This window comes from Sceloporus undulatus, chromosome 6 (assembly GCF_019175285.1).
Source record: "Sceloporus undulatus isolate JIND9_A2432 ecotype Alabama chromosome 6, SceUnd_v1.1, whole genome shotgun sequence".
Classification (NCBI taxonomy): domain Eukaryota; kingdom Metazoa; phylum Chordata; class Lepidosauria; order Squamata; family Phrynosomatidae; genus Sceloporus; species Sceloporus undulatus.
The window spans coordinates 27,356,094-27,376,501 of NC_056527.1; the positions used below are offsets into that span (position 1 = coordinate 27,356,094).

General features: G+C 39.5%; 1 protein-coding gene across 1 annotated transcript in view; it reads left to right on the top strand.

Annotated features, from left to right (window-relative positions):
* The window catches only part of RSU1 (Ras suppressor protein 1), a 97,395-nt gene that overhangs the window by 5,454 nt on the left and 71,533 nt on the right, over positions 1 to 20,408 (top strand). The window contains exon 3 of the mRNA XM_042472441.1: positions 10,553 to 10,603. Within this exon, the coding sequence (XP_042328375.1) occupies positions 10,553 to 10,603 (51 nt within the window). The remainder of the gene's footprint in view (positions 1 to 10,552; positions 10,604 to 20,408) is intronic.

Below are 20,408 nucleotides of genomic sequence, written 5' to 3' on the forward strand. Positions count from 1 at the left end.
TGAACATTAGTTGATGCCTGTGAAATAATTAGGTTGGATCTAGGGCTTCAGCCTGCCCACTGGGAGTATTATCAAAGACTTCTAGTGAGATTGTTCCTGGTGTGAGAAAGTGGGAGGGGGGAGGAGGCGATTCTTACCAGAATGGAGGAGGGCAAATGTTGTGCCCATCTTCAAAAAGGGGGAAAAAGAGGACCCAAACAATTACCAGTTAGCCTGATATCAATACAAGAAAAGATTCCAGAGCATATAATTCAATGGAGAGTCTGTGAGCATTTAGAAAGAAATGTCATAATTACAAAAAGGTAACATGGTTTCTCAAAAATTTGATAAAATTAGATTAAAGGAATGCTGTGGATATAACATTCAATAAGACCTTCAGCAGGGTCCCCCATGATATTCTTGCAAACAAGCTACTAAAACATGGGTTAGTCAAAGGTACTGTTAGGTGGATTTGTAATTGGTTGACCAGCCGAACCAAAAGGGTGCTCATAAGTGACTCCTCTTCATCCTGGAGAGAAATGACTACTGGGGTGCCACAGAGTTCTGTCCTGGATCCAGTGCTATTCAGCATCTTATCAGTGACTTGAATGAAGAAATAGAGTGCATGCTTATGAAGTTTGCAGATAACACTCCAGAGGACAGGATTAGAAAATGAATTTCAACAGGCAGAAAAAAATGAAATGCATAGATATAGGATGGGGGACACCTTACTTTACAAGACTACATGTGAAAGGGGTCTAGGAGTCTTAGTAGACCACAAGTTGAATATGAGTCAACACTGTGATTACAGCAACTAAAAAAGCCAATGTGATTCTAGGCTGCATCAATAGAAGTACAGTGTCTAGACTGAGGGAAGTAATAGTGCCACTCTATTCCACCTAGAATACTGTAACCAGTTCTGGATGCCACAATTCAAAAAGTATATTGACAAGCTGAAGTGTGTCCAGAGGAGGGCAACCAAAATGGTGAAGGGTCTGGAAACCATGCCCTGTGAGGAGAGACTTAGGGAACTGGGTATGTTTTGCCTGGAGAAGAGACAGTTGAGGTGATACAATAGCCCTGTTTAAATATTTGAAGGGATGTCCTGTTGAGGATGGAGCAAGCTTGTTTTCTGCTGCTCCAGAGAATAGGATCCAAACTACAGGAAAAGAGATTCCACCTAAACATTAGGTGGAATGTCATGGTGGTAAGAGTTGTTTTATAGTAGAACACACTTCCTCAGAGTGTGGTGGAGTCTCCTCTTTTGAAGGTTTTTAAGCAAAGGGGTGCTTTGATTGTGAGTTTTTGCATGGTAGGGTTTGGATTGGTTGGCCCTTGAGGGCTCTTCCAATTCTAATTATGTGCTAAACACATCATCCAGTTTGATGGTGATTTTAAGTTTGCAATGTTTGTGAGCTGAGGAAACTTTGTATATTTTATCTGTTCCTTGCTTCTGATGGAGTGTGGGTAGCACAGAAAGGCTGGTGGCTCCTCCACTAATGATTCTTCCAAGGGCAATAGCATGTTAATTCCTTCACACAGATAATTTCATGTTCTGAAAAACTTCACTTATGGTGCCAAAGATTATAAAAAACTGGAAAAGATCATATCAGTTGAGACCTTTCCTTAATCTTCTTTTATAACATATCCTCGGAATTAAACATAAATTAGTAATGGTTTTTACTGGTAGTAAAGAAATCTGGAGCAATGAAGTCTCTCTTCTGTGGATTAGCAACCTGTCCTCTGATTCTTCAGAGACAGACAGACCCTGACTCAATGCTAATTATCTTATAATTAATTCAGATCTGCTGTAACAGGCTTTCTTTTTCATGATGTGACATTAGTTAAGTAGCAACACCTGTCTCAAGAGTTCCTTTTATCTGAAACATTAAATTATCCAATCAGAAATTATCATTTTGCTTAATAATGTCAAAGATATTTAAGTTATTTATTGGTTTATAGCTAGGCAGCTTATTAGGCAGATGCTGCACTTCGGTTCCCATTGTGGCATTTGGTTAATTAGGCAGTTGTATTGCTAATGTCTGGGCCACATGGGAAGCAAGTTAACTCTTTTTGGCTAGAAGAAAATGAACACTGATTATGAAAATGTTCCATCTATATGACAACAGAAGTCCCCACGCTTCTTAAAATTTCCATACATCATAAGTCAGGAGCATTCAACCATTTACAGATTTGGTCACAAAGATTGGATGTCCTTAGCTTTCTAGTGACCTAAAGAAATCATGGAAGTCTAATTTCCACTGTAGTTTTCAAGCAGGTAAAAATAGCGAAACTCCCCTTTTAAAAGAGAGGAGAAAACCTGTTTCTCTTGCAACCCACCGCTGCCCCCCATCCGTTCTAGCATAAGATGTCACTGGATAAATAAAAATGGCTACACTACCAAGACATGTACAAGTGGGGCCCTAGGATTCTGTTTTTATAAAATGTACATCCTGTCTGAAAGTTTAAGAAGTGATATGAGGATCCGTGCATCTCAACTATGAAAAAAGATTGCAGTCCAGTACCTCTTGGTGGGGGTCATGCAGACCTCCAGCTGTTGTAGGACTGAAGTTCCTAGCACCCATAACCCACTAAAGAGAAATACTGTACTGGAAGTTGCCGTTCAGTAGCATCTGTGAAGCCACATGTTTTCCCTTCTTGGTGCGAGCATTTGTTTTTGTTATTGTGTGTCTTCAAATCATTTCCAACTTATGACAAATTTGTCATGGGGTTTTCTGATGCTGAGAGTGTGTGACTTGCCCAAGGTCACCCAGTGGATTTCCAAGACTGAGCTGGAAATCGAACCCAGATCTCCAGAGTTGTAGTTCAGCATTGCAACCACTACACTACCCTGACTCCACACACACATACCTGGGAATAAATTTCATTGAATTCAAGTGAGGCAGGAGTGGGCTACTGTGGCAAACCTAGGAGCCAAGTTTCTGACTTCTGGGCACGGCATGGGCTGCTGAAAATGCCAGGGGGAAAAACCCACCCAAAGTTAGATGTATTCATATACAGTATTGTAAATATTTATATCCCATCCTCTATCCAAAGATCATATAATAAAATCAAATTGACCAAATTAAAACAACATCAACAATAAAACACATTTTAAATAGCTAAATATGGATTTTAAACATGACAGCAACATTGGTGTCATAGGGTGCCACACAGAGAAGGCTGTCTCCTATGTCCTCCCACAACATACTGCCTTGACAGATGGGACATTAAGTAGGGCTTCTCCAGCAGTCCTCAAACCTCAGGCAAGCACATGCAGGAAGAGATGTGCTTTCAAGAACGACCATATATACTAGGCTATAAGTCAACCTCATGTATAAGTTGAGGGCAGGTTTTGGAGCCAAAATTATGTATTTTGATATGATCCGTTGATAAGTCAAGGGTAAAACTTAAGAGACATGTAATAAAGGAAAAGATGAAGGATGAAGGAAAGGAGAGCAGTGCCAAAGAGCTTACAAAATTCCAACACGCACAACTATTTCTGCTCATCCTAAGGCTGGCTGGATGAGAGAGTAGCAGGGCACACTGTATAATGGATTAATAACTTCTTTTGTCCTAATTGAAATGATTGGAAGCAAATTCCTCGCCTCTACACAATTGTCTTTATCTCATACAGGATCGTGCAAGGAAAGCGCTGGTTTAGCTATTTTGTTTGTCATCAGTGCAATAAAATTAAAACATAATATTAAATAATTCCTGGATTATTTATTAACAGGTTTATGACAGTTTTTCATTCACTTTCCTACTTTATTCTCCCCTCCTCCTCAAAAAACACTGGATAGCCAGTCATGGGGGGAAATATAATCTATTTACCTCAATTTCCTCTTTGGGCAGTTTGAATAACAAATATCTTATCATAGCTTCACATAGCTTTGTAACCTAAAGGGCACTTCCTGTTAATATTATTAATAGCAACAGCTTTATAGGGGCTTGAGCAAAAAATAATTATGTAGTAATATACTACTGCTTTGAGAAAAGAGAACAACATCTTATAGGCACAATTTAGCCTATTAGATAAGAAATCCAAATTCCCCAAAAATCTTGTTGGGGTGAGAATGCAGTGTATAGTAACACTGAATAAATGGATATTGAAGGAGGGAGGAATGCTTTGTGGCACCCTATTTTACTGATCATTTGCACTGTAAGTCAACCCACCATATCCATGGATTTTTTTTTATCCACAGATTCATCCATGCACGGCTTGAAAATATTCCCAAAAGATAGAAATTCTAAAAAACGAAACCTTGATTTGCTATTTTATATAAAGGACAGCCTTTCACTAAACCATTTTATAAAATGAGACTTCAGCGTCCATGGATTTTGGTATCGACATGGGGTCCTGGAACCAGACCCCAGTGGATATCAACGGCCCAGTGTACATATATATATATATATATATATATATATATATATATATAGTGCATGAAACAGATGTAGAGGCAGATAAAAACGTTATGGTCTGAGGTCCTATGTACACTTAGATGAGTATATGTGCAAATACTGCACTGGAACTCACTTTTGAGTAAACAGGTATAGGATTGTTGATGTTGTTCTGTGCTTTGAAGTAATTTCTAATTTATAGTGCCCCTAAGGCAAATCTATCACAGGGTGTTGCTGTTTCTTTAGCAAGATGTATTCAGAGGGGATTTGCCATGCCTTCCTCTGAGGCTGAGAAAGTATGACTTGCCCAAGATCACCCAGAACACTTCCATGGTCAAGCAGAGATTCGAATCCTGGTCGCCCAGAGTCCTAGTCCGACACTCAAAACAGCTGCACCACACTGTACTTGTTGTTGCTGTTATATTCTACCTTTCTCCCAAAGGTGGGAGAGGTTGCTTACAATTTTAAAATGAAGAATACTGCTAAAAACATACACAAATGACTATTAAATGGAATTAAACTATTCACAGTATTTTAAAAATTTAAACCTATACTTAAAGTGCAGTTTTAAAAGATAAAAAAGCTATTAAAATCAGTTCAGTTTAAAACAATACAACACTCTTAGCCTGTTTTTTTAAAAATATCATTTTGTTTTATTTGGAATAAAAAGGGTTTTGCCTCCAGTGGAAGGACAGCAGGGAAGGAAGCATTCTGAACTCTCCTGAAAGGGAATTCCAGAGCCTAAGGGGCAGCCACCGAAAACACCTTATCTTGTATCCCCACTAAGGGCCTACCAGACTGGTCTGAAAGGCTGGCCTGGGGGCAGAGTTGGGGCATAGCATCCTGACGACACATGACTGACTCCGCCCCCCAGGGCGCCCTGACACCATGCACCGCTCCAGACGGCATGTAGCATTACGGTGTGCCTCCGGCGCTGCGTCCAAATGACACAGTACCAAAGGGCACCATACAGCTATGGCGCCATGGCAATGGTGCCTTTTTGAGGGTGCAAAAAGCAGCCAGTTTTTGTGTCTTCAGTAGGCTGGATCAGGGCCGTGGTGTGACGTTGCTGCAACCCCAATCCAGCCAGGAAAGGGGCAGTGTCCTGCTGCCCCTTAGGGATGGTCTCTAGAGCCCCTAACCTGACTGAGAGAGGGACCTCTCCTGATAATCTTAGGTCTGAGCAGGTTCATACAGGCAGATAATCGTTTACCAGGTAACCTGGCCTCAAGCCATATAGGGCTTTGTAGGTCATAATCAACACTTTGAACTGTGCTGGAAAACATACTGGCAGCCATGGAGCTGGTTTAACAGGGGAGTAGTATGTTTCCTGTAATGTGCCCCAGTTAGCACTCTGGCTGCAACTCTTTGTACTAGCTGAAGTTTCTGAACACTCTTCAAAGCCAGTCTCCTATTGAATGCATTGCAGTAGTCCAGCACATTGCAGTAGTCCAGTAATCCAGAATGTAATTTAGGAATGTACCACAGTGGTGAGATCCAGTATCTCAAGGAACAGGTGCAATTGGTGCATAGCCTTTAAACATCCAAAAGCACTCTTGACAACTGCAGAAAACTGGGCCTCCAGGTTGAAAGCTGACTCCAGAAGTACAGTGGGTTAATATTGATCTGTGGATGTCTATAACATGCACACTGATGTGGGTACATGCACATTGGCATTCATTAGATAATATGGGACTTTATGTGTTTTTTCCCATCTATGGAATGAAGGGGTAGAATTGAACCTCTGCAGATAGGAAGGGCCCACTATATATTCCAATGGTAAACCTGTGACTTCAAGAGAGGTGTAAACTATCTAGAACAGACTGAATCCCAATTCTGTGATCTATCTTTCAATGTACCAGGAGACCTCTGTCTTCTCTGGATTAAGTTTCAATTTGTTTGCCCTCATTATTATTATTACTATTATTATTCTATTTTCTTACTTCCTGCCTTTCTCCCAATATAGAGACTCAAGTCGACAAACAGCAAGTATAAAGCAATACAATTTAAAATCAATACAACAATATTAAAATATATAAATATAAAATTTTAAAACAGTTAAACAATTTTAAGAGTTATAACAGTTATAAGTTAAAATTTAACACATTAAAAATACAAACCATTAAAATGTATATACTGTAGCAACCCAAACATTAACAACCCAGTTCTTATCAGCTTAAAAGGCCTGACTGCATAAAAACATCTTTACCTGGAGTCAGAAGGACAGCAGGGATGGCACCATCCTGGCCTTTCTAGGGAGGGAGTTCCAAAGCTTTGGAGCAGCCACTGAGAAGTTCCTCTCTCTCATTCCCACCAACGTGCTTGAGAGGGTGGTGAGACAGAGAGAATTCAATCCATTACTGATGACCTATACCAGTTTATAACCAAGGCAGCCTCCTTGGAGTGATGTAGAAAGAAGTAATAGAGCTGGCACCACAGCCCAAACTCTTGGCGACCTTTCCTAATGATTTTTCATAAATATCTATGTCTAAATGTATATCACTGAGGACAAAACAAAACTCTGAGAGACCCCGCAGACTAATGGCTAACAGATCAAACAGTAGTCTCCCAATGCCACTTTCTGGGTTTGCCCTTCCAGGAAGAAACAGAACCACTGTAAAAAAAACTGCCTCCAGGTCCCATCTCAGCAAAGTGGTCAAGAAAGATACCATTGTTGATGGTACTGGAAGCAGTGGAGAGCTCTAGGAAAACCAACAGAGACACACTTCCCTCTCCAGTTCCTAGTGTAGGTCATGCATTATGATGATTAAAGTTGTCTCTGTTCCATAACCAGACCTGAAACCAGATGGAACTGTATCTAAAATAATCTGTTTCATCCAGGAACCTCTAGAGTTGTGAAGCAATCACATTTTCTAATACCTTTCCGAAAAAGGGATATGTTAAAAGACTGGCCTGTAGTTATCCAATAAAGAAGGATTCAGGGATGGATTCAGGCCTAACAACTTCCTCCTTTAGGCAGAGTTCCAACTTGCCTTTTAAGCAGGCATTGACTGCTTGCTTCACCCACTTATGCCTGTTCCCTTCTGGCCAAATCAGGAAGGGCAAGGATATAGCACACATGTGGTGGCTCTCACATCACGAAGGATCATGTCCATATTCTCAAGCTGCACAAATTGAAAAATATCCAGTAACGCAGGAGGAACAAGAGCCTAGGAACCTGGAACTATATCAACAACTATATGCATTGCACTGTGCTGGATTGTACTGTTTAAAAGTCTGCAGGTTGAACTGGCCTTTCTTCAACTACTCCGCCCAAATTATCAAACTGTAACTGTTTAAAATAACTTTATTACTTGGAAAATTGAAAATACTGTCATCTTCATATTATGACAAGTTGGCATAAATTTTGCTCTATTTTAAGAAATTGTAAATGTGTCAGTTTTCCATTTCCCCCTTTTTGGTTTTCATGAGTCTTACAGTGGCAGTATAAAGACTCTTCTGAAATTAAATGATAATTTAAACCTCTGAAAGCCAGGCACTACATTAAAAATGAAGCTAGGTTGCCATCTTGTGGATCTGATGACACAATCTAGTATGGCATTTTCTTGAAGCGTTTTGCTGTCAAGTAGCTTCAGTGGCATTCCCTCCCCACCTTAACTCTCAAAGCTACCTGTCACTATTCTATGTTTAGTCACAGCAATTAATCGTGAAGTTAATTGTCAGTTACTAAGGGAGGAAGTTCCCCCTAGGCTATAAATTGTAACAATGTGTGTGACTCTTCCCTGTCTTTAAAATCCATTGAGTTGCTAGGAGTGCAATGCAGTTCTTTTCTAATGCAATCTGTAGTCCAAAAAGTAATATGGTAACTCTGTTATAAGCTGCTAGGCTATAGTATTCTGTAAGAAAGAGAAGTCAAGATAACTTTGGATAGAGTCAGGACCCAATACAAAATGCAGTGCTCTAGCTCCCCCTCTTAAATTCAGGCTTACTGTAGTTACAGACTAGCATAAATACAGCTACACCCCAATGTAAAACATTAAATCAGTATTTTCCCAAACTAATTCTCATTGTATTTCTATATTTTAAAAGTTTGCATAATGTCTGTCTCTGGTATTTTTTTTTTTTTACAGAAATAAAGTATTCAGGCCAAGATCCAGCATTGTACTTCCATGTCCTGTAGTGTATATCTGTATACAGACATACTTTGCTTATATATCCAGTTAAGCTCCACATTACTGCCATAAAGCATACATTGCCTTAAAATGAATCACAGTCTCTTTTTCTTTGCTTGTTAGTGCACATAAAGGCCTGAAGGTTTATAGACTGACAAAAATGGCACTAATTGACTTTCTTGATTCAGCTTGTAGTCAGCTGATGTGTGCTGTATTAGCAAAGTGTTGTAAAGCAAAGCGCCTTAAAACGAGGTATGCCTGTACAACATAGTTTGGGATGCCATATCTCGCCTGTAGGCGGGGCAATACCGCTTTTGGCGGTGCCGGCCCGGTCCGGTTTTGCGCCAAAACTGGGACTGCCCCGCCCGCGGCCACCTCCACCCCCGCGCGCGCCTTCTTTGCGGCCGTGGGGTCCTCCAAGGCCTCGCTGAGGCCTGGGAGGGCTCTCTGCGGTTGGAGCTCTGGCCGCGGAGATGCTCCCTCCTGGGCCCCGGCGAGGTCTTGGAGGCGGCTCCACGGTCGGAGCTCCGGCTGCGGGGTCCTCCAAGGCCTCGCTGAGGCCTGGGACAGCTCTCCACAGTCGGAGCTCCGGCCGCGGAGACACACCCTCCCGGGTCCCGGCGAGGCCTTGGAGGCGGCTCCACGGTTGGAGCTTCGGCCACGGAGACGCTCCCTCCCAGACCCTGGCAAGGCCTTGGAGGCGGCTCCACGGTCGGAGCTCCGGCTGCGGAGACGCTCCCTCCCGGGCCCCGGCAAAGCCTTGGAGGCGGCTCCACGGTCAGAGCTCTGGCCGCGGAGACGCTCCCTCCCGGGCCCCGGCGAGGCCTACATAGCAAAATGTAGGACTTCAAAAAAAGTCTACATTTTGATATGTTGTCCTACATTTGTCCCGGTTTGGAGGTCTTCGCTTATGGCAACCTTAAACATAGTGGATTTAGGACTTTCTTCCAGTCCTTCTGCAGCTGTCCATAGTGCCAAATATCTATTTTGGAGGTTCCCTGTCCTCCTAAGCAGGTTTTTAAGGACCACAGGGATTGGAGAAGTAAGAGAGAGAAATGATTACTGATTCAGGGTGAAAGTGTAGAATCTGATTCAAGCATAATGTTGGATTCTGGCCCCATCTGATTCTAAGATTTCCTTAAATATCATGCTCTAATAATAATGATGTCCTTGTTGGAGCTCATCCCTTCTGTCCCACAAGGATATAAAAATGAAGCAATAGGAATATCCTAAAATTTTCCCTTAAGCAATGCAAAGGGTACTGCCCTAGCTAAAGTTAAGTCATGTGCATATTTCAGAGGATTTAACAGTTCAATCCCATAATAAAGATCAACAATGACAAGTAACAGGGAACAAGTAAAAAAAAAATAGTATTGTAAAGTAGACATAAATTAGTAACATTTTCAATCCACAACAATAAAAATGTGTATTTTTGGTTAAAACGTGTAATGAGTAATTTTAGCAGTTTCTTTTTTTTTTAAAATGAACATTTAAATGTTTAATTTAAGATTGCAAATTTGACGTAGATTACAAAGATCCAGTCAATCCTAGTTATGTGAAAGAGTTACAGTGCAGAACTATGGGAAATCTCTGTCAGAAAGAGTGTGGGGAAATATGCTACAAAGGGATCCGATTCTATGAAAAGTCATATCTGTCAATGTTACCTGTGCAGGATAGGTCAGTAATTAATGAGATCCTATCGTAAAATTACACAAAATACAGGCTGTTGACCTCATGCAGCCTCTAAGCACATTTTAGGAGGTTCCAGAAGACTCCCCCCACTATATCCCAATTCTGTTACAAAAACAGTCAGTCCCCCCTCAACCAATAGGGACTGCTTAGTGCGGTATGAAGTGGTATATAAATGAAGCTGCTATTGCTATTGCAATAGTAGTAGCTTTAAAAGTTTTAGGAAGGTAGATTGCAGTTTGTTTGCTACAATTTTTCTGATAACATTCCTGTTAAAGTGTGCAGTTCTTTCTTCCTAATGCCATTTCATAGTATTTATTGATTTGTTGCCTCCTTCTATTCATTTCCAGTCACCCTGTCACACATTACACAGCTGGTCCTCAGCCACAACAAGCTCACAAGTAAGTATATTGATAAATATTTTTTGTAAATATAAATGAATTCCTCTGCTGATTCTCTGATTGCAGTGTTAATAATTGCTATGCATGTCTTGTGTGAAAATGGGGAGGTGCTTCTCTGTTGTGTCCTGAGGGCAAAAATAATAGCCACATTTACACAAATGATCATCGCAGCTCTGGAGGTAACAGGCAAATGACTAGCAGTATTTTTCTCACAAATGGAGGATAGGTTTTCTTCTTTGCAGTGGCTCTTTATGGTCTTGCAGGTGTGTGTGTGTATTTGTCTGTATGTATTAATGCTACCTTTAAAATATTTTCATTATTATTTTAATGGGTCCAGATATACTCTACATCAGGCTAACCAGAAGAAAATTATACTGATATTTTATTTATTTATTATTTTATTTGTATGGCACCGTTCTCCCCAAGTGGGACCCAAGACAACACACAGATAGAATCATCTAAAAACATACTTTAAAACATAATTTAAAAATTATGTTAAAACTATAGCTATAAACAGTATAAAATCATTCAAAAGCATAAAGCACCCTCAGTTCATGCAAACCGATTAGTCATTACTAGCTCTCTTGAACAAAAAAGATCTTTGCCTGCTGGGTGAAGGCTAGCCCATATGTATGAGTGAACCACACTGTAGAGGTTTTTATACAAAAGGAATAAAAACATTGATGCAATTACAGCTTCTTCTTCGTTGTTGTTCCAAGTACACTATTTTGAAATCAATAGGACTTAACTTCTGACAAACCTAGTTACAGAGAACTGGTCCTGTGTTAGCTTTGTCTCATATTGTGCTTCCAGCTGGCAAGTAATTTATTTCCTCTTACTACTCATATATGAAACTTGATTACACCTCCATCTTTATCTGTATCCCTTTTGTAATACTCAAGGTTGGGGGCACATTTGGTTCAAATAAATGTGTAGCAGTAGAAGTACCATATGTCTTTCACTAGTATCTGCTCATGAGATGGTAAATCGGCTGTCTGTTGTACAAATGCTTGTGTTTTTGGAATTTTGTTTTCATGTTTTAGAATTTAGGTGTTATGTTTTTCGTGAATGCTGATTTCTCTACCAGAAAATAACCAAGCCTTCTAGGTTATGAGTGTCAGTAGGTTAGATAAAGTAAATTATCTGCCTCCACAGTTCAGGAAACGTTACTGAAAAAGGATGCAAAGGATGCTGTACAGGTCTCTGTTCAAACAGTGCTTATTTTTCAAATTGTTATTCTGTGTCCTTCAATCTGTACTATAACAGCTATGTAAACAAGCTGATGTCACCTGTACTATCCTGGCATATGTTCAGTTGTTTCTTTGTTTTCATTTAAGCTGACATCCTATGTACAGTAACCTAAAAGTCAGTCTGATGTTTAGTGTAACCTAGCAGCAGTTGTGATGCTTTGAAGGTCTGACAGGTGCTTCGGGGATCACAGAAGTGGGGCCCAAGGATTGCACTATGCCCCCCTCTGGTCTAGGGCTTTCCCAATAGTGACACCCCAGCCCTGGAATCCCAAGCCTGGTGTAGCTCATGAGGCTACATCTTCGGGAATTATTGAAAACATTTCCCACTTACTGTAAAAGGAGATCGTTGTTTTAAAATGGATTTGTATTTTTGTACTTGAAAAAATGTACTAGAAGTTGGTTTTAAACAGTGATATTGAAATTTATATGTTTTACAAACCAGTTGGAGGAAATTGCTCCAAGGTGTGGTGGTAGTAATAGATTGGATAAATAAATAATAAATAAATAAATGATATGTTAACCCACTTCCCCCACAGTCTCCTGGATGAATAAATTTCAGTTCCATTATTTGTCAGATTGGACAGTCTTGACCTAATCCCTTAAAAAGATACAGTTAATTGCTTGAGTACATTGTCCTCAACATGACTTGGGGAAAACAGTGTCAATGACATTTGATATGCCTAACTAAGGTCATATTAGCATCTCTTACCACTTTTCTGGCATATAAATGAGTGTGCCTGCATTGCTGTTCTGTTGTTTATAGTAAATATGTCCATTTTCTAAGACAATAAATATGCATGGAAGGTAAGGAAATGTCCAGCATTTTCCACTGTTAGTGTTTGTGGCTCTATCTGTCACACTGACAAAAACAGGCAAAGCTGTAGGAACAGTAAGTCATGGTGTCTTGCTTTCAGTTTTTGCTGTCGTATCACCGTTTTTATATGAGTTATTCTTAGGATGCCTTTCATATTTCTGTCAATAAATCTGTCACATGTAGGTGCACCAGTGTTTGCTTTTAATGCAGAACAGGAAGGAAGACACTGCTTGCATGCCTGTGTGAAAGGAAATATATGAATGCCTTCAAGGCTCTTATAATAAAAAAGAGAGCAGAAGCAAAAATATTAAAATCAGCATTTCCTACTCTAGTGCCTTCCAGATGTGTTTGGTTACAAATCCCATTCCCCCGTAATTGGCCATTCAGACAGTGTGTGAAGGGAACTGGAGTAAAATTTATCTTGAAGGCATCAGGTTGGTAAAGACTATAATACAGTACTTATAATTCTTCATATATTATTTTGTTTCTCTCACCCTTGCCTGGGGTAAAAATATCCTGATCTGCCAAACAACATGATGTTTTTGTTGTCATTATTGTCATCCGTTGAGAGTTCAAGATCTGTTATACATTCAATAGTCTTTCTGGAGAACTGTGTTTCTGGAGAACATGAACTTTGAGGAATTGTTTCAACAGATTTGTGTTTGATCAATTCATTGTTTTAGCAGAAGGAGAGGAAAAATCACTTCTGTCCCACCATCTCATGTAAGCATGATATAAATAAGACCTCACATTTACAGTTGTGAACTTTTCAAAGCAAAACAAGCACATTCATAGCTTTTGTAAAGAAATACTGTATCAGAGGGGAAGAAATAGTGGGAATAGTCTTTGTTGTTGTGTGTTTTCATGCCATTTCTGACTTATGGTGCCCTATTGCAGGGTTTTCTAGTGAGATTTCAGGGGCAAGTTGCCTTTACCTTCCTCTGAAGCTGAGAGAGGGTAACTTGCCAAAAGTCACCCAGTGGGTTTCCATGGCTGAGCAGGAATTCAACTCTGATCTTCAAAGTTGTAGTCCAACTCTCAATCCACTAGACCACCCTGGCTTTATATCACCCTGTACAGTTACTTTCTGAACCTAAAACACAAGATAATAATAACAAAAAAATACAAAATTAACAAGTCAGAAGCAGGGGGTTAAAACAAATAATTCCTTCTTCACATAATAATTCACTAATAAATACTGGTATATCTGTAAATCATTATTGGGGTCAGATTTTTCTTTCTTTCATATGAATGATGCTTACACTGAGGTTTGTGTGTGGTTCAATACTCGTAAATTGTTCCACATATTAATTTCAACATGATAGTGAATTTCTTGAGACCACCTTTTGGACATAACCTTAATCCACAAAACATTCCAGAGTGTTAATTATATTTGTGTTCTTCTTTTTGCTTTTTGAAAGCTATACTGCTTTGCGTTGAATCTTTTTTTAAATAAAAGTACTGCCTGACATGTCCAGTGGAGGTCACCCTTGAGATATATATACTTCAGGACAGTTGTGATTAGCTGAGAATAATTTTTATGGAATGCTTGTATGTGACGCTGAGTGGATGTGTCATCACTATTCTGATCCATGTGTGGTTATAAAGAACATCTTTAGATGTTACAAAAAGCTCCATTGTTCAGTTGTGGCATTGTGACTATACCATTTCCTAATTTATTGGCCTATGTCCAATTGTTAGCCCCACTTACAGTAGCTCCATTTAATAAATCGATGAATGTGAAGCCACTGCTTACATAAATCTCATTGATTCAACACTTTTTCCTCTAGTTGGATTGAGAGCACAAGTTAGAGCAGTCCATCCAGCTCTACAGTTCTATGATTCCATTATTCTATGGTTGTACTCAGACTTTGGAAATCCTTCCCCCTTGTCTTGAGGAAGTTACTTTTAGGCAGGGGTATGGAAAATGGGGCCCTCAAATACCCTCCCAGGAGTCCCCAAAGGTTTTCCATTGGGAAGAAAAATCCAGGATGATTCTCAACCCACCTTTTGCCCCTAAACAGTACCAAATACCAGAAAACCACTTGCAAATAGGACAGTTTTGCTTTTGCATCCTACAAGCCCCCCCCCAGGCTTTTTTCCAGTTGCATCTGTTTAAAAAATGTCATGCAAAAGTGATGCAATGTAACTTGTTGTGATGCATTACAGTACACCAGCATATCCCACTGAGGGAAAAGAGGGCAAAATTGCAATGAAATTACCCACCCCTGCTTTAGGACTATCTATCTATCTATCTATCTATCTATCTATATTCAGCTTGCAGTCTGTTGATTGTCTGATTTTAAATAAGTGTTTGCTGCTGCTTGGTGATATCATTAACAACACTTTTTCCTTTTTGTTGTTTATTTATCTGTGTGTGCTTTTCTTTGTACAGTCCTTCTCATATGTTTCAGTGTGTGTGTTTTAATCAAGGTTCTTTCTGCTAGCTGCCTAAAGCAAGAGCCCATTAGGAGGGTGGTATATAAATATTCTTCATAAATAAATGAATGAAATTAAATGAAACCAGGAGCGTAACTAAAAGCTAAAGCTCTATTTCAGCGCAACTTGAAGTATCAGTCTTTTAAAACATTTATCCAAAATGGTAGATAACAATGTGCAAATTGTGAGTACAGTATTTATTATGGTGTTAAATCTAGAGCCAAAGGCAAGCAATATCCATGTAGCGGGAGGGAGGGAATGATTATAGTTCAGTGTTAGAGCACAAGCTTTGCTTTCAGAATGTCCCAAGTTCAGTAATAGACATCTCCCCCTTTAAAAGGATTGTCAGTCAGGTGAAATGAAAGAACTCACCTTTCAATTCTTGGAAACAGACACGCTTTTGCCACCCTGGTTCCTTCCTATGATGTCAGGCTGCAAATTGGATCATTCTCAATCATGCATGCAGCATACGGTGGCTGGGAATTATGGAAGTTATAGTTTAATACCTTTGGAGGTCACTTGGTTGGGAAAAGCTAGCAGATACACTTCGACATACATGGATCTGCCTATTTTCAGTCTGAAGCAACATGCTATGGGAACCTTGCTCAAGTGAAACAGATCTGATTATGTTTTCTGTACTGGAGAATACTGTATTTTAACAACAGGGGAATCCTGAAGAGGGAGCCAAGGGACTTGGACTTAACTCTTGGAGGTAAAACGTCAGTCTTCTCCACCTAATAAGAGGGCAGATAGCCTTCCAAAGGACAGAGGCTACCTGGATCTCAAAGGAAGTATGTTTTTGTGTTGCTAATGGAGTTCAGATTTTATTTCCTGGACTTTAAGAATCTTTGTCTCTCAGAGCTGACATGCCAAAAGGGAGGAATTGCCTCTGACTACATGGATATCTCTCCATATCATCTTTACTGAGAATGACAAGAGCCACGCCTTGACAAAATGTAGGCCTGTCTGTCTAATATTGTCACTTTCCCCCCTTCTCCTGTATGATTTTTAACACTTTTACCTGATGAGTGGAGCTTCAAAAACTTGCATAGTGTATTTTGTGCATTTTGGTTGACTCAATAAAGATATCACTGGTTGTTGTTTTTTATTTATTTTGGATGTTGTAGTTTACAGATTAGGAGGCGAACAGTCCTTGTTGGGGCTTTTTGTGATTGCAACCAGTACACTTTGGCTTGAAGGCACTGCATGTCAGCGGATGGATTCTAGATACTGTATTTAAAAAGTATGCTCATGTAATTTGAAGGTTTGCAATAATAGTAGAAAGAGTTGTAGACCTGATCCATTTTTTCTCTTGTAAATGCTTATGAGTTAAATGCTTAAATGGTTAAGCCTGTTAAAATTGCCCTCCGATCCATTCTGTGTTGTATGGGAATTGAGGATGACAATCTCTTTGCACAATACTTGTGTCAAAGTATTTTTCATTTCTTAAACTAAAAAGGGGGTCTCCTTTTTCTGAAGCTTAGAATGAAATCAATAACCATCTTTTAAGTCAGCCAGCGTGCTGAAAGGATCTAGCAAAAATATAATCTCTTGAAGAAAAGAGAAGAAACCCCCCTGCCTTGCTATGTAAACTGAGAACTAGGAAGGGGTTTAGTATGGATTTGATTTTGACATTCCAAGTTAATCTATATTAATACTTTATTGCTTAAACTGTAAGCATTTTTTTTGCTGAAGTACTCTAAACTAGTGCCAGGACCTAGTGGAAACGTGGTTGAAGCTAAGCAAATCTGGATCTAGGCAATGACTGGATGAAAGACTATCATTATGAAAACTAGTGAAATTCCATCTTTAGTTTTATGATGGAGGAAAGGCAGATAATCTGCTAATGTAATTACACTATACTTGATCTTAGCCAAAAGGCGGAGAAGTAATTGACTGAGTAAATCAAGAGTTAGTGGGAAGAACTGGCATTTTTTAAAATAATATCCTTTTATTTGTTGTTGTATTAACAATAATAGGAGGAGAATTTAGTAGATCAAATGATTTGATGTAAAGCAAGTGACAACAAGGGAATATCCAGACTATTCAGAAGCAATGAAGTTATTAGGGAGCAAAGTGAAAGTGTGTCTTAAAAGTATCAAAACTTAACAGAGATAAATGGTTAAAAATCTAGTTGTCATCAGAGGCGGGGTACATACCGCCACTTTGCGGCGCTCTGCCGCCGCCACCGGTAGGTCCGCGGGGGAGCCGGAGCCTCCACACGGCGCGACTCCCGCGCGGACCGAAAAAGAAGCTCCAAAATGGAGCTTCTTTTTCCGTCGCGTTTGTGACGTAGCGAGGCGCCAGGGGTGCACTCGCTACGTCACAAAGGACGCGACGCATACAGATGCTCAGCGTCTGATACGCAAAGATGGCGCCGGCCATGTAGAAGGGCCGGCACCATCTTGTACGGACGGAGTCCGTACTAGGCCCAGGGGCGTCTATAAGAGACGCCCCTTTTTTAAAATGGGATGTCCTCCGGACGTCCCAAATGACAGTGTAGAAAGCCTCAGAGATACTATCCAAGGCTTTTAAAAGATTCACAGTGCAGTTCTAAGTATGTCATTCAATAGTAAGGCCCACTGAGTTATGTGGATCTTACTATCATGCAAATGGGTATAGGATTGCAGTTTTACATTTATCAAACCACACAGTGAAAATGTGCAATAACTTACCTTGCTTGTGTTTGTATGTGTTCTCGAGTTGCCTGTCAACTTGATCCCATGAATTTCCTAAGCTTTTCTTAGGCAAGGGGTACTCATTAACAACAACAAGTTTTATTGATTAGTCAACTGACCATATCAAGAATAACATACAATATATCAAGATACATACAAAGATAAAACTGAGTCACTCCTTGAACTCATAAAAATTAACTAGGAAGTTAAGCACCTAAAAATCAAATAAAACACGCATAAAATTAAATAAGAACAGATCTAATAATGGGATACTCAGACATGATTTTGCCAATTCCTCCCTCTGAAATATAGCCTACAGCATTCGGTATTTGTTGGTGGTCTCCCATCCAACTACTAATTAGGGCTGACCCTGCTTAGAATCAAACAAAATATGGCACATTTAGGGCATTGATCCCTTGTTTAACAGAAAACAATACATTAGAATTGGGATAGAAGAATGGGAGTTAGGTGTGTACCAGATGCCATAGGAGTGTCACTCAAAAATATTCCCCATTGTTAAGAAAGCCACCTTGCTCTGAATTGTTTGCAAATACTAAAGCCTCATCCATGTCAGAATGCAGCTTGCCATTGGCTGGGTTGGAGCATAATGCTAAACTGTAATACCTCCCTCTCCTTGTATACACTTACTTTGTATAACTGCAAAGAGACCATAAACTTTCATATTGGATTTTAGCCAGCACATTGTGGTGAGTAAACCTGGACAAACAATCATAAATCAAGTATGGTTTTGGGGAAGGGGAAGACACTGTACTCTGTGGGGGAAAGAATGACATTGATGATAGTCAATAAGTCTATATCCTATTCAGTTGTTGTGTGCACCTTCAAGTTAGTTCAGATTTACTGAGACCATGAGGTTAATATTTGTGGCAAGATATTTTTAGGGGTGTTTGCCATTGTCTTCTTTGGATGCTGAGCGAGTACGACTTGCCCAAGGTCACCCAGTGGGTTTGCATGGCCAAACAGGGATTTGAACTGTGATCTCACAAAGTCCTAGTCCAACATTCAAACCACACTGACTCTTAAATTCTATAGACAACATAATTCACATCAGTTTAGGTACACTGAAAGTTAATTTATAATCAATTATAATGTGGGGAACTGTATTTGTTAATAATGAATTACAGAAACTTCATTTGTTAATAATGAAATTTAAATTGAATAAAATGTATATGGCAAGTAGTCTCTTTTATTTATTTTATGCAAATTTTACTTCAAAACTTCTACTAAGCTGTGCCCCTTCCTCTAAGTCATTTAGCCCTCGAGCACTTGCTGTATTGAAAAGTGGCTCCAAGCCCTCGGAAACCAACTAAGCCCTCGGAAACCAACTAAGGCCAGAAACCATACTTTGAGATTGGCTCCCCCTGGCCCCATAGATCATTGTTTGTCCAGGTAACTCAGTCTATTCAAAATCATGCATAACAAACTGTAGTAAGTTAAAGCAAAAGTATTCATTCAGCAGCTAGGTCTGATGAATGGGGCAAGGAAAGGTTGAGATTCAGGCTAAATTCTGGGTAAGTACATGTTGCCTCCATTGCAAATGCAGAGCTGGGATGTCAACAGAAGAACCAAATTACATAGTGAGTATTTGTAAATGTTACTCCTTGGAGTCTTTTCACAATGTCTGTTTTGGGTACCAAAAGCTGTAGTTACTAGAGGAAAATTATGAACAAGTAAATATACTAGTGGTGACTGTACAATTCTGAAAGTATACAGTTCTGAAGGAATATTATGTTACAACACAGCAGTGAAAATCTCAAGAGTATATGAAATGAAATTCTTCATTACAGCCAAAGACCAGTCTCAAGAATATATATATATATATATATATATATATATATATATATTACTTCTACACCATAATCCTAAAATTTAACATGCATTCCTCCTCTGTGCATCACCAGGACTTTTCAGTGGATCCTGTCACCTAAATGCTCAAGAAACATAGCATGGCAATATCTAATTGTCTACTACTAGCCCATATTTATTTCAGTGTTTATTTATTATCCTTAGTGATAGCTAACTATACAAAGTCTTCTGAGAGTGATTTAAAAGATTTCATCATGCTGGTCTTCAGAAGCATTTAACAGAGTCCTGAAATTCCACATTTTCTGTGAGTAGATCCTGTTCCTAATCCAACAGCCATGTTCCCAAAGTAGTGAAATTGTGCAATCTATACCTTCGCATACTCTGTGTGTGCAAGTCTCATTGGAACTTTTCACAGTTGCACAAAGGCACAGATGTTCATATTTAGTTGGTATTCAAACAACTAAAAGCTTACAAATGGAAAATATGGTAGATTTCAAAGAAGTAGCTGTGTTAGTCTCTTGCAGCATAAAAAGAGGGAAGGGAGAGGAAGATAAAGGGAAACGTGGCACCACCTTTAAGACTTACACGTTTTTATTTTAGCATAAACTTTCATGGATCTCACATCACCATTAAGTGACAATTATAAAGATCTGAAAGATGTATATTTTCCTGCCCGGTCCTTTGAAAATACAGGACAAGGAACATGATTTACAACTCTATGGATCCTATTACATTCTACATTGTTCACACAGTTGTAAAAATATGTGTTATATCTTAGGCCTTAATACCACTCGGTA